This window comes from Balaenoptera borealis, assembly GCF_965194805.1.
Source record: "Balaenoptera borealis genome assembly, chromosome: 9".
NCBI classification, from domain to species: Eukaryota; Metazoa; Chordata; class Mammalia; order Artiodactyla; family Balaenopteridae; genus Balaenoptera; species Balaenoptera borealis.
In genome coordinates, this window is record NC_138873.1 from 119901685 (window position 1) to 119915226 (window position 13542).

At 34.8% G+C, this 13542-nt stretch overlaps 1 protein-coding gene across 10 annotated transcripts in view; it reads right to left on the reverse strand.

Annotated features, from left to right (window-relative positions):
* Nucleotides 1-13542, reverse strand: part of SNAP91 (synaptosome associated protein 91) — a 158263-nt gene that overhangs the window by 73619 nt on the left and 71102 nt on the right. For 5 of the 10 annotated variants that reach the window (XM_082405849.1, XM_082405854.1, XM_082405853.1 and 2 more), the window contains exons 9-12: nt 12814-12855; nt 9686-9769; nt 7133-7203; nt 1520-1547 (exon numbers count right to left, since the gene is read on the reverse strand). In XM_082405849.1, coding sequence (XP_082261975.1) covers nt 1520-1547; nt 7133-7203; nt 9686-9769; nt 12814-12855 — 225 coding nt within the window. The remainder of the gene's footprint in view (nt 1-1519; nt 1548-7132; nt 7204-9685; nt 9770-12813; nt 12856-13542) is intronic. The other 5 variants (XM_082405850.1, XM_082405857.1, XM_082405858.1 and 2 more) reach the window with 1 other exon arrangement.

Genomic DNA, 13542 nt, shown 5'->3' on the forward strand with positions numbered 1-13542 from the left:
CCGCCCTCTATTTCTCTCCCGCTCCTTGTCTGGCCTTCACTTCTCCTCCCCACTCAGTCCCCCTACATCCTACCAGTTCACTTTGGGGTTCCTCCAATCTCCTTGGGCATCAGAGTCCCCAACCAGTGGCCAGCAGGCTCCCTAGTTGTGGGGAGATGCTAACTCTGCGTCTTCCCACACCGTCATCTTCTCCCATGTGACATAATGATTTTAAACCTGGCTCTGTAGCAGAATCACCAGGGAGCTTAGGTTGTTTGTTTCTTTGTTTGTTTGATTGTTGGAGCTCCCTGAGGGTCTCTTGGGCAGCCGGCCAGGTATTGACAGAGTAAAGGTTGTCTGGGGTACCCTGTGCAGTCATAATGCCAACCTTCTTGTCTGGAATAACAGCAGTTATGTAACAGAAATTTGGCAAAGAGGAAAGAGCACATTTATCACATTTTTGCAATGAAAATGGCAATGTGAAACATACAATGGCAAATGTGAACTACTGACCTAGAGAAGTAAATACTCTTGTCACTAACAACCCTAATCCTGTCCTTCAAGATGCTAAAGGAGAGAGGGAGGTGAAGGAGTTGTGACAGTTATTACGGTAGACTGTCTAAAAGGCATGCTTGCAAGGATACCCAACGACAATTGGTTTCTCTACCATCAAAGCAGGCACAATGTTATGTGCCTTATTTATCTCACAGGGCTGTGATTCAGAGTACGTGAAAGTGCTTTGTAACTAGTAAGACGTTAACACTGACACATTTGTTTTCAGTTGTAATATAAATGTATGAAAATTTCTTCTACTTAAAGAAAAATTTAGTCCAGATAGAGGGCTAAGTAGACATTGCTATATGACACTGCTATATGACTAAGAAACTAATATAAAGGGGAATACATAAAAACTTACCTTTCCTCAAGAAATTAAAAATAAAATTATCATATGATTCAGCAATTCCACTTCTGAGTGTAGACCCCAAAGAACTGCAAACAGGGACTTGAACAGATACTTGTACACCATGTTCACAGGAGCATTATTTACAATAGCCAAAAGGCGGAAGTGACCCAAGTGATCATTAATGGATGGATGAACAAAATGTGGTACACACATAGAATGGAATAGTATTCAGACTTAAAAAGAAAGGAAATTTCTGACATATGCTACAACATGGATGAACGTTGAAGATACTATGCTAAGTAAAATACGCCAGTCACAAAAGGACAGATACTGAAGGACAGTTCCACTTATTTGAGGTACCTAGAGTAATCAAATTCATAGAGACAGAAAGTAGAATGGTGCCTGCCAGGAGCTGGGGGTGAGAGTGGTCAGAGAGGGGGATGGGGAGTTAGTGTTTAAAGGGTACAGAGTTTCAGTTGGGGAAGATGACAAATGTTCTCCAAATGGATGATAGTGATGGCTGCCCAACAATGTAAATGTACTTAATGCCACTGAACTGTACAATCAAAAGTTGTTAAAATGAAAAAAAAAAAAAAGTTGTTAAAATGGTCAAAACAAAACAAAAAACAAACTTACCTTACTTAATGGAGAGGGAGCACCAGATCTAAAAGGCAACCAAAAAGAATTAAAACTGGATATACATGAATACATTTGTAGAAGCACTTAAGTTTGATGCTTGGTCAAGCATTAACTTGTTTATATATAGACTTTTTTAGTAATGGATAAACTATTTTTAAAATATATTTTATCTTTTACTCAATTACGACATCTGCTTCCAATGTCTCCCATCCACTTAATTTCTAGTATTAGAAATTCTTAAATTCAAAATCTTTTGTTTGGTATCTCTAGCAACTCAATTAATTATTCGAGTTGATCTTTATTGCCTACGTCCATCAAAAATAAACTGTTCAAATTGGAATTTTAAAAAATTTGCCAAGACTTGGGAAAAATAATGCTTTACAGAATTTTTTAAAAACCGTCTGGTTTATTATTTTTAAAAGTTAGAAAACCCATTAAGGTTAAAGCAACATTGTGATTCATTTAGTCATAATTGTGATACCTAAAAGGAACACTAGAATTAAAAAAAAGATCCCTACAAGCCCTGTGCCTGATGTGTGTCTCAGCTTCCACACTGAGCTGAGACACACTGTGCGTACTCCTAGAGATTGTCTGGTTTTTTTCATGGCTGTAATGAAAACTATCTATGAGAAATATTCCCATTATCCTGTGAGAACTTGGGAGCTGGAAAAAGAAGAGTAATCTCAATGCTTGTGTCTAAGGGAGTGAGGGAAAATCAGGAAGAAATACTTTTTTTTTTTTTCAGTTAGATTGCTGGTAGCACTGATTATAGTATATCATTTCTAGCAAAATGCTTCAGAGACGACTGCCTAAACAGCGTAGGTTTTACTAACCTGAGTTGGTGGAAAATAAATTAGTAAGGAAACAAAATGAAGAAAAAAAGACATTTCAATAAGAAGACTATTGTCAGGGTCTCAGAGGATGGCAGGGATGCCCTTCTACTTATCTACAGAGAAAATATCACACGTGGCAGGAGTAAAATAAAATCAGCAGAGATTTAGTAACTGGAGTTTTGTACAATATCATGAATTTTTGTTTTATTGGATATAGCAAAAGAAATTTAACAACATTATATGCCAGATTAATACCTCTTATGTTCAACTTCATTTGCAAACACAAGCCTGCCATTTCCTGTCTAAATTTAGTTTTCACTTAAAATGAACATGAAAGCAAGGGCTAACAGAGATTTCTGTGATATAAGGAAGATAGAAGCCTAAGGGTTACACTCGATTAGGTTATGTGTAGTTGGGCTGTTATTTTCAGAGTAACATATCCTATGAAGAAAAGGATATATGCTTCTCTACATTGCTCATCAAGGGTCTACTGAAATAAATGGAATCACAGTATTCTCTATATCTCAGAAACTTAGGAACCTAAAAATCTAGTACTGAGGTTGAAAATTCCCTAATGAGTTTTTGGTTAACAATTCCTCCACTCCTACCACTTTTTTCTCTTTACATATGGGAAAAAGGAAGGGAGTTAAGTCTAAATAAAAATCCAAGAAAATAATAGCCTTAACTCTGCAAAGAAAACATAGAAGCCATCTGATGTGGTCAGTTTCTAAGAATGAGTTAATTGAAATTAATTTGCTTCTCTCTCAAGAGATTTTCATGAACCAATTCTTAATGGTACTGACACAATGAGCAATATTAATACAGAAAAGAGAATTGAGGATGAACGAGAACTTTTTGAACTGTATTTCCAAACTAATACATAAAAGTTTCTAACATATTCTATACTCTGTAGCAAAATAAAGATATAGTAAAAATGACAGAATTTCTCTACCTACTACTAAAGAATATCATGCTCAAACCTAAGTACAGAATATCATAATTGGCACAAGAATCACTTTGTCAAGCTCTCGCATGAGTGCTATTATTAAATGACACTTGTAGCTACCCCATGGATTCAGCAAAAAAAATCTCCTACTGTCTCCCACTATCATCCCACTTAAAGCACTGTATCTTATTCGTCTGTCTTCTCCACTAGATGCCAAATTCTTTGAAGGAAGCGAACCTATCTCATTGTTTTATATCAGATAAACATATTAACCAAAATAAACTAACCAAACATCTTAAAAATAAATTAACCAAACATCTTAAAAATTATTTTGTATGAAACTAAACTGTCAGGATGTATGACTTCTGTTCCCATGGACCAGATCCAGGTTTTGCCATGATTTCATCAAAAAGGTAGAACCAGAGGTGCTCCCATTGGGGCCACAGCTTTAAAAAGCATCACTCAACACTGATTAAAGTCTGAGGGCTCTGAGGCTCAGAGAGGTAAATAACTTGCCAAAGTCTCATCATTCTTTAATGGTGGATTTCAGGCTTCAGTCCAAGTCTGTCTGTGCACATTTCACATTCCAGCCTGTCCTGACAAAAACACAGGGGAGCCCATCACATTTGTTCCTCTCCTACACAACACACAAATTGCTTCTTTCTACCTGTTCCTCAGCTGATTTTCTGCCCTACTGGCTAGTCACCATTTATAAAAGAAAATGCTACAATCTTTTATATATAATGATATTATTTAAAGCCCAATACTTATTTCAACAACTTCAGCTAGAGAAATTTAGTACATGGTGAACCATGTTGGGGGAAAATAAAGCATGAATGTAATTTTAGAAGAGAATGCATGACCCATAGATCCTGTAAAATGTTACAAACAAATACATGGGTTTCTATGATGAACACAGAAAATGTTAAGGTTTACACTTCCCATGTGTTAATGGTAAACTATCAAAAGAAGAAATTTTATTTCTTATTCACAACACTAATCGCTACAGTTTTTGGTCAAAAACGCTAGCCAGAAAGACAAACAAAACACAGATGTGAAAAACCTATCTCTTCCAAATAATTTTAATTACAATAAACTTGAGTTTCTTTACTAACTCTCAACACTTAGTAAACCCACATATAAAATAAAATCAATTTCTCTCTTTTGTTCTGTGGAATTACAGAAACAGACAATATACAAAGGCATATCACACAGTATTGCATAGAATTTCAAAAATGAGTATCAGTGGATATAAGGCACTAAATATAAAAGGCCCACATATTTTTTAGCAGACATTTGAAAATGCTTCATTTTATGCATTTACTTGACTTAGAGGTTAGAATAGTTTTATACTGCTACCAGAAGACAAAGAAAACCCGTTTAAGTAATTTATTTTCTTTATAGCATTGTCTTTTGGCACTTCTGCCATGTGCCATAGGGAAATCTTTTGTTTACTAAACAAGTGAAAAGTCTTTGATTTCTAAAATCTAAGAGGGATATCTGAATATACAACTAAGAGAGTCTGTTAGTCTTGATCAAAGAAGACCAAAATAAAACCATTTATGCGAGTCACCTTAAGAGAAAATTTTAAAAGTATAATGAAAAAACACAGATGTGTAAAATGGACAGAAATCAGTTTTCAATGTTCTAAATACCAAATGTGGAATTTTAAGAGTGTTTTTTGCATTTTTAGGAATAACCAAATGCAAAAAAAGTCACTCAATATAGTACTCACCCTTCACTTAAGGTCCCAGGTAAGCACAAACATACAAAGAAGAAAATAGTTAACTACTATAGTTCATTTATTTTAAAAATAGGGAATAAGCAAAAGACAAGTTCATAGGTGGTCTCAGCCAATTCAGAAAAGAAATCTGACAAGCATAAAATGATTTTAAAGGAGAGAGGAAAATTACGCTCAGTACAAGGTAATTCAAAACAGAAGATCATTAAGTTCTTATTTTACTACTCTTAGAAATGTAACCAAGTGTCCATAGCTAAATAGTCCAAAAATAGTTGGCAGCAGCCACAAGGGGGCGGCTTTAGAGCTGAAGTTAGGGCTGATGAGATCCACTCTAGGAGGCGGCTTCTCACAGGATTGCAGCCCTGGCAGATTTCAGGAGGGAAGAGGGTGGACCTGTGAGGGGTGCGGGGACCTGAGGGGGGAAGAGCGCGGAGAAGCTGACTTGCACCCATGCGCGTCCTGCATTGCCCAAGGGAGAGGCTCTAACTCTGGCATATGCATATTTCCTCAGCTAAAGGGATCCATCTGCCACAGGAAGAGGGACATTTCTCAGGCTTCCTGCCTCCTTTGGCTTAAATCCTAGGCGACTCATTTGGCTTCCCAGACACCCTAATACGGGAGGGGTGGGAGGAGGCAGCAATTACTGGAAGCGGGCACCCTCTTTTGTGACAATATACTCGCACGTCTTTTCAGTTGACATCAATCTACCAACACAAGTCTGATCGTCCTTGGCCACACTGAAGTGGGGACAGACCTTGGACAATGGTACAACCTTGACAGAGCCCCTGAGATGTCCTGTCATCCATCATTCCAAATAGCTCTGCCATCACAGCCTGAGAGAGCCCTATTCTGTTGTTTACCATCGAAAACTTAAGACATGCAATAATTTTTATACTAACTTGGAAAAGATGACAGAAATCACCCTTAGCTAAACAACAGGCAAAAAAGTGACTCAAGACACGAGAGTCTAGATTCTGGGAGAATGCCCAGAGAGAAGCAAGCAGAAAGGAGGTGCATTTTGATAGCTGTATCACAGGTAAAATCCACCATCAGCCTATAGCCCTGCAATGAGCAGTTCACGGGTTGTCTCTACCAATTTCTGCTGTCGATCTAAACAGAATCAACATAAAGCTGGGATCACCAACAAAAACAGATTTCAAGCTGACTCTGTAGAGAGAGCTACATTATGTTTTTAGGTGGAGATAATGAAGTATAAAATAGTCCCTGACCTTAAGAATCAGAAAATCCGTTTAAACCACATATCGGGGCAGGGGAGGTGGGGAGGGGAGTCATTAAACAGTGTGGTCCATGATTAAGGAAGCCCTCATGAGATGGCCCTCCCAGGATATGTAAAATGCACGCACGCAGAGACAAGGAGGGGAGGCACCCAAGATTAGCAGAATTACACTCTGAGCGAGGCACAAAGACGGGAAAGTACCAGGTCTTGTGAACCGAAAAGTATGACCCCGGCTGGAGAGAAGACCAAAATGGAACCTGGACATTTTTGGCATGCAGTCAGGAAAAATGGTCAAAAATCTAAGTGTCCAAACAGAAAGGTTGAAAATCTACTAAAACTACACTTATCGCTGCTCAACTGCTACTCTGTCTAGAAAAATAACTCTGAGTCAAGTGTCAGCAGCATGCCATGACGAAGGGTCCACCTGGGGAGAGTCTGAAGTCCAGAAAGCCATTCCTGAAGGCTCTGCTTTTTCACAGTAGGGTTGGTAACATAACAGAGTGTTCAAGGCTGCTTGGGAAATTGGGTTCCCAATGATGACAGCCTCAATTTTTAGCATGAGCAATTCTTTTTCTGAGGATTGTGAGTCCCTTCTGAGGGCAAAATAATAAATAAATCAGCAAGTCCAGCCAACACAGGTACAACCTACTAGTTTGCTGAATTAGCCTGCAGACAGATTACCTATAATGGGGTCACGATGTCGTAAGTTAATGGGAAGGGTAGGGGTTTTCAGGGAACTCAGGATAATTACAATAAAGCATACCCTAAAACGGTAGTACTGTGATAAATCTCACTGTATAAAGAATGACTCTAGTATTTTTCATCTTATTTAGAATATACAACTAATGCGTACTTGTTTCCAGGTTTCTTTCCTTCTAATGTATTTAGATGCTGTTCAAGGGTCTCCATAAGACTGCTGGGAGCCTACAATAAGAAAGTAAAAAATAAATGTCTGCATCGCTTTCTTTCAAAATAAATACACTGGAACATCACTGTAACTTTGTATAGTGCAGGTCTGGGCACCCTAATACATATGGGAGATAATTTCATTCCAGGGTCTTTTGGTACTTAAATATTTAAATTCCACAGAATCTCCAACAGGCCCATCATACATGTACTTAACTTCACTGCATAACAAACAGTGTTACAGTGTGGTTTCGGTGTAGAAATGACATTGGATAGACTTTTACTAAGATATTACTTAAATGTAGTAAACTCAGTTAAATCAAGTTCACCATATGTTTCCATAAGACCACAGTGAAAAAAGTAAAGGCATTTGTATCCAAGTCAAAAATATAAGTGCCCAAATACAAACTTACAGAAATATGAAAATACAGTAAAATCTCACTTATCCACATTTGACTGAAATATTAGGGAAAATTACTACTTTATTAAAAAAGAGAGGGTAAGTGAGAGTTGTGGGGGAAAAAATACAACTTTAATAGTCAACCACAATTAAGATTTTCTTATTATTGAGCTATTTAATTTATATACATAGTAAAGTAACTTTAGTAAATATTAATGTTATAACAGACTACTGTGTTTTGGCAAATTTAATATATTTCACCTCTTTTATTAAGTACCTGAATGTTTTTATCATCATATTTTAGGCAATATAAAGTGATGGCATTTTGCTGTATATTAGAAGAAATAATAGGTTCATATAAATATTCCATCCCATCTATTCCTCAAGCATTAGAAATTTAATTTCACCTTTCTCGAATAATCTTAACCCAAGTTAGACTTTAACAGCAGCATAGGCATGCAAAGACTGGCATAACATTTATAGATACATTTAATTTGGACAATTATTCTTAAAATTAATATAAAATTAATTCTGAGGGATTTTAAAGTAACTATGCTAACTGCTAAAAAATTGTATAACTGTACATTTTACATTGCACCTATAATGACAAATGAAAATAAAATTCTTATTAAAATTGTTTAGTACATTTAATATTCATTTTTATTTCACTAATAGACTCATATACTGCCTTAGCAATAATATTATTATATATATAATTATGTGAGATTATTGTATGTGTAAATTACTAAGTGAGCCAAACATAAATTTATAAATATAAATTAAGTGAACAAAAATATTAACTTGATCAAAGTGATGAAGGTAGGGTAGAAAGGGACAGCCTTGTGAATGTTATATAAAAAGTTAATTACTGTAGAGTAGAAAAAATGACTTTCAGGAGATGTAATAAATTTTGAAAGTTATAAAAATTAGAATTCTTAATATACGTCAGGTAAAAGCTGACTCAGCAAATTCCAGTAAACTACAACTAGGGGTATACTTCTAAGTTTTAAAAAATGAATTTTTAAGAGATAAAGGAAATTTTGCTCTATAGAAAAATTGTAAACTACTAAGATGTGCTTGCTTAATAAACAGAATGTGTATTGTAACTTTAAAAGGAAGAAGACAGAAATGGCTTCACAATTTTTAGATGAATTCACACCTGATAACTTCCATTATAACTGTCATAATAGTAATAATTATAATTGTCATAATAATGGAACCTAGGAGGCCCGGGCATATAACTTTAAACTTTTCGGTTTCCATTCTTTTCATTGGGATCATAGTAAGGAAAAATATATCAAGCCATGGAACCTCTCTCCAGTTAGAAGACTTAGGTCCTCTGAATATTAAATGCAATGTAAAAGAAATGTGATTCTGTGCTAAACCTGTTTAAGAAATGCTATTTATAGTTATAAAATAGAGAACAGTATGGGATAACAAAAGAAGTAGTATTTTTTCCTATATAGTTTCTTAATTATGTAAAACAAAAAAAAAAAAAACTAGGATGATCGTTTCCAATTTCATTCTTTTTGTAAAGTTTCTTAATAATTTAAGAAAAAAATTAAAAATAAAGTAGTAGTCACTAAAATCACAATAGTTGAGAGAAATGTGACCAAGAACACAGACTACAAAACTGACTTTGTCTTTAAGAGGTGTTATTTTGCAATGGATTGTACATAAAATTAAGTTTGGAGCATTTTAGCTTAGAAGTTTAAAAATGCTTCATCATTTATATCTCTTATTAGGACATGTGAAATCTAACAGAAATAAACTCCTCAAACATTTCTGGAGGGAAAAAAACTACTTTGATAGTAAAGTTCGTTGAGTGTAGGAATATTGGCCTTCTGAGCTCTATCTATGGCACTGAGCACATCCTGGCATGCAGCAGACAAAAATGAAAACTGTCTCAAATTTCCAAGGGGCAAAACTTTGAGAATGCCTCTGCTGTTGTGAAAGGAACTTTAGTATAATTAGCAGTTTCTTTAGTTGCTTATTTTAAATAATGCTGAAGTCAATAGACCAATCAGGTGAAAATACCAACCCAAAGAACACGAGGCAGCTTGTGAAAGCTAATAAATAACAGTGATATATCATGGTTACCGATTCATCAGTGGTACAGTCTTTAAAAGGAGACTTTTCTTTACCAGTAGTTTTCAGATCAACCAGAATTCCTGACATCAAAACCTAAGATGTTTTTCATAAATGGAGATATATTAAATTCGGAACACATGCACACACACCAAACAGGAAATAATATTTTGAAATTCCTTTTCTTGAAACAAATTCATAGCTGATTGTGAGTACAGGATCAAGAAGGAAGCATCCATCTACAATTCAGATGCTTTAGGTCCTAAAGCATCATTAAAAACAAATGGAAATAAAAAGCAACCAAAAGGTCATTCAGATTTTTTGATTATTAGATCTAAGAAACCATTGGAAAGTGCTGAGGAGGAATATTTCAGTTCTGATATCATATTCACTTCTTATTCAATACAGTACTTCTGAGTGTTTAAAAATGTTTTTCATTGGTATTTATAAATCATTTAAAACGCTGTTATGATGATATTATATGCACAATTTAAAAAGGGCTACAGATGACCACACTGGTATTTACTGTACATTTTCTAACCAGAAAGACATCCATTCAATCCCTGTGTTCCATCTTGCTGCAAGAGGAATTCTAATCCTTTCTCAGTTAGGAGCAGCCTTTCCCTACTCCCAGTCAATAGGTAGCCCTTCTGGTCCCCATCATCTATCTCCTTAATCCTCTTCCTTGCTGGCTATTTTTGTTCATCGCCACGGCTAGATTCAGTGGCCATGGCAGCCACAGAGAAGCCTCGCAGAGAGTAGAACCCAATCTCAGAGGTCTCAAACAGAGTCCACACTACCTGGCATTTCTGACCCATCTCCAGATTAGTTCTGGTCTAACACTATCCGAAGGACCAACCCTAGGACAGCTCACATTTCAGCTTCTGTCCGACCAGACTGTCACAGTGGGTCTAAAGCCCCAGCTCAATGACAAGCCTCCAATTAGACCTGTGGAAGGGTTCTAAATAAAAATTAGGGGGTGTGTTTAGCTCTGCTGCTCATGAACCCAACAGAAATCACAATTAAGTAACTTATTAAGAAATTTCAGAAGCACACAAAACTTTCGAATTGAGATTTAAATATACACTGGAGAAATGAACTAGAGGATTTTTTTTTTATAAGGAGGTAATTTCAAAATAAATGTTAATACTGAAGTCTATGTGGCTCTTAAAGTCATAACAAAAGCAGAGGATAGAATGTTACCAGTATCTAACGAATCTCTACCACAGAATCGCTTTCTACTAGAACCAGAGTAAGATTTTATCTTCTTTAAGGATGGGTCTCTGTTCCCCAAATTATAATAACACAGAACATACATCATTACATAAAATATTATGCCTCTGGACTTCTTGAGAGAAGATTATATAAACTGTAAAGAATATAACGGTATCATTAAAAATTAAAGCCAAGTATGTAAATCTGTCAATGATATGCTATAATTTTCTAATTTTAAAAACAGAAAGGTATTTAAGTATGCTTTTAAACCTTTCTTTATCTCCCTTCAGACTCTGCCCAAACTGAGATAAACGAGGACCTCTTTTTTCTTAACCTGCCAGCCTCTCTAACAACATGACTAGTTTTACTCCTGTTCCATGGTGAGAGCAGTCTATACAGTTGAAATAAACATGATTTACCATTTCTAAAAGCTATTCATTGAGTTAAATACTTAGATATCTACATTTTTTAGGTTAACATGTATTTGGGTTATTTTTTAAAGCTGCAATGTAAATGTTAATGTTAATAATGTAAATAATTAAATAATTTAAAATGAAAGCACAGTGATTTTCTTTGCTTTTTATTAATAATAATTAATACATCTTTATTAGATTATAATCTAATAAAGAAATTTTAATAGCATTTTATGCACACAATTTTTAGCCATATCCAAGACGATACCAATATCTTATTTAGGTATTCACCTGATCAAAGAACACTATCTTCTCATAGTAGCAAAAATATTTTATACTAATATTCTGTCTATTAGAAGGCACTTTCCCCCAACTTTTAAATAAAAAAATACAATGCCATCATTTTCTGAATTGTTCTGTGGATTTTATTTATGAAGAATTCTTGGCATTTAATTGGTATTTTAATAATGTAAATACAGAGGCCATTACTTTGGGTTTCCCTAATTTTTTTAAAAAATTTAAGGTTAACATTTAAATATAGAAACATTTTAAGGGATAATAAAGATAAGAAATTATTAAACACATTTCGATACTATTAAAAATGGGTAATCTTTCATTATGACAATTTTCTTCAATTACAATAACTTTTTTTTATTTGCAAAGACAGAAAACTCATATATTCATTACTGGTATATATGGTAGCAGTTCTTAACTCTCTCCTATCATCTATTTCTAGTTAAAGAACATGTTTGGAACAGAAATTTACTGTAGCAGAATGACAAGTTGATTAAACAAAAACAGTTCCTGCCAATTATGAGAAAGGTCCTACAGTAATTCTGCACATGTGAATGATCTTGATTCTACATCCAAGGAGCCGTACAATGTACCCTCTTAACAGATAAAAGGATTGATAAGGAAGCTCTACTATTGTTTTGCTTCCTAGATAGTCCCCAGAAAATCACTCATCCACCACTACTATTTTTTTAAAAAAGTTCTCTTGTATATAGAAATTCCTCCCCTTCACAGGGGAGACAAGAATCAGTGTATTGAATAGTAGAACTACAACCTCAGTGTTCTTGCTATTCGTGCCCCTCCTCCATCCCTGGGACATGTTGAAAACTAGGAGAAGAAGCAGGAAGAACAGTTCAAATGTTCTGATTACATGCCTATGAATAGTCACATTTCATGGATAAAACACTTTTTAAACATTTTTCAAGGCTTCCTTTTGATTCAAGTTTAAGAATGAAAAAATGAGCTCAATAATTAAATACAGTTGCCTTTAAAGAAGAAATGATTTTATAAGAGTAGGAAAATATTCATATTATCTCCAGAAATATATTTAATAGCTAAAAAAAAATTGTAAGTTAGAAGGATTTCCAAGAAAGGTGGTTGGCCTACATTCAAAAATACATTAAATGCTTACAAGCCTCTGCCCTAGGTAAGACCATTTATGGTGAACTATGGATTAATAATTTCATGCATACTAAATTTTTCACTCAGAGAATCACTTACCTGTGTGAGGTCAGGAATGTCACCTTTATCAATGCCAACTTGCTGCGGATTAAAAAAAAGTTACTTAATAGGTTTTTAAAAATTAATTTCTTAGATCACCTATAGAATTAGTTAAAACCACAGCTCAATCTTGGTATAAAATAATAATTATTATATATATCAATCTCACTTTGAATATGTGCTTTTCGCGGAGTTTCCCACTCAATATAAGAGCAATGATTTTGGCAATATAGATACAACAAATGTACAGAATTTTGCTAGAACCCGAAAAAAGAACTTAGGAAACTGAAGTGTAAAAGGTTTCCTCCATGGTTAATGGCAACTAAAATTTTTAAAAAATGCTTCGACTAAATTTAAATTGTTAATTATGCCCAGTCAGTCCTCTGGACAGGGAATGTTCACTGAATTTTAATAACTTCTTCAGGGTGTAGTTTCCACCCTTCCTCACACAGAGAGAACCACTGTGACATCCAAGATGTATCCTTCCAGAGTTTCTTTATGCATATCCAAGGAAATAGGAAATCCATAAATACATAGTTATTTCCCACATTGTTATACAATAATAGTGTATTATGTACACTGGGATTATACTTTTCATTTAACAATACATCTTGGAACTATATCCATATTAATACACAGAATTTCTTCATTTTTAAACAGCTTCCTTGTCTTATAATTTATTTAACAAGTCACCTATTAATGAACACTTAAGTTGCTTGCAATCCCTTG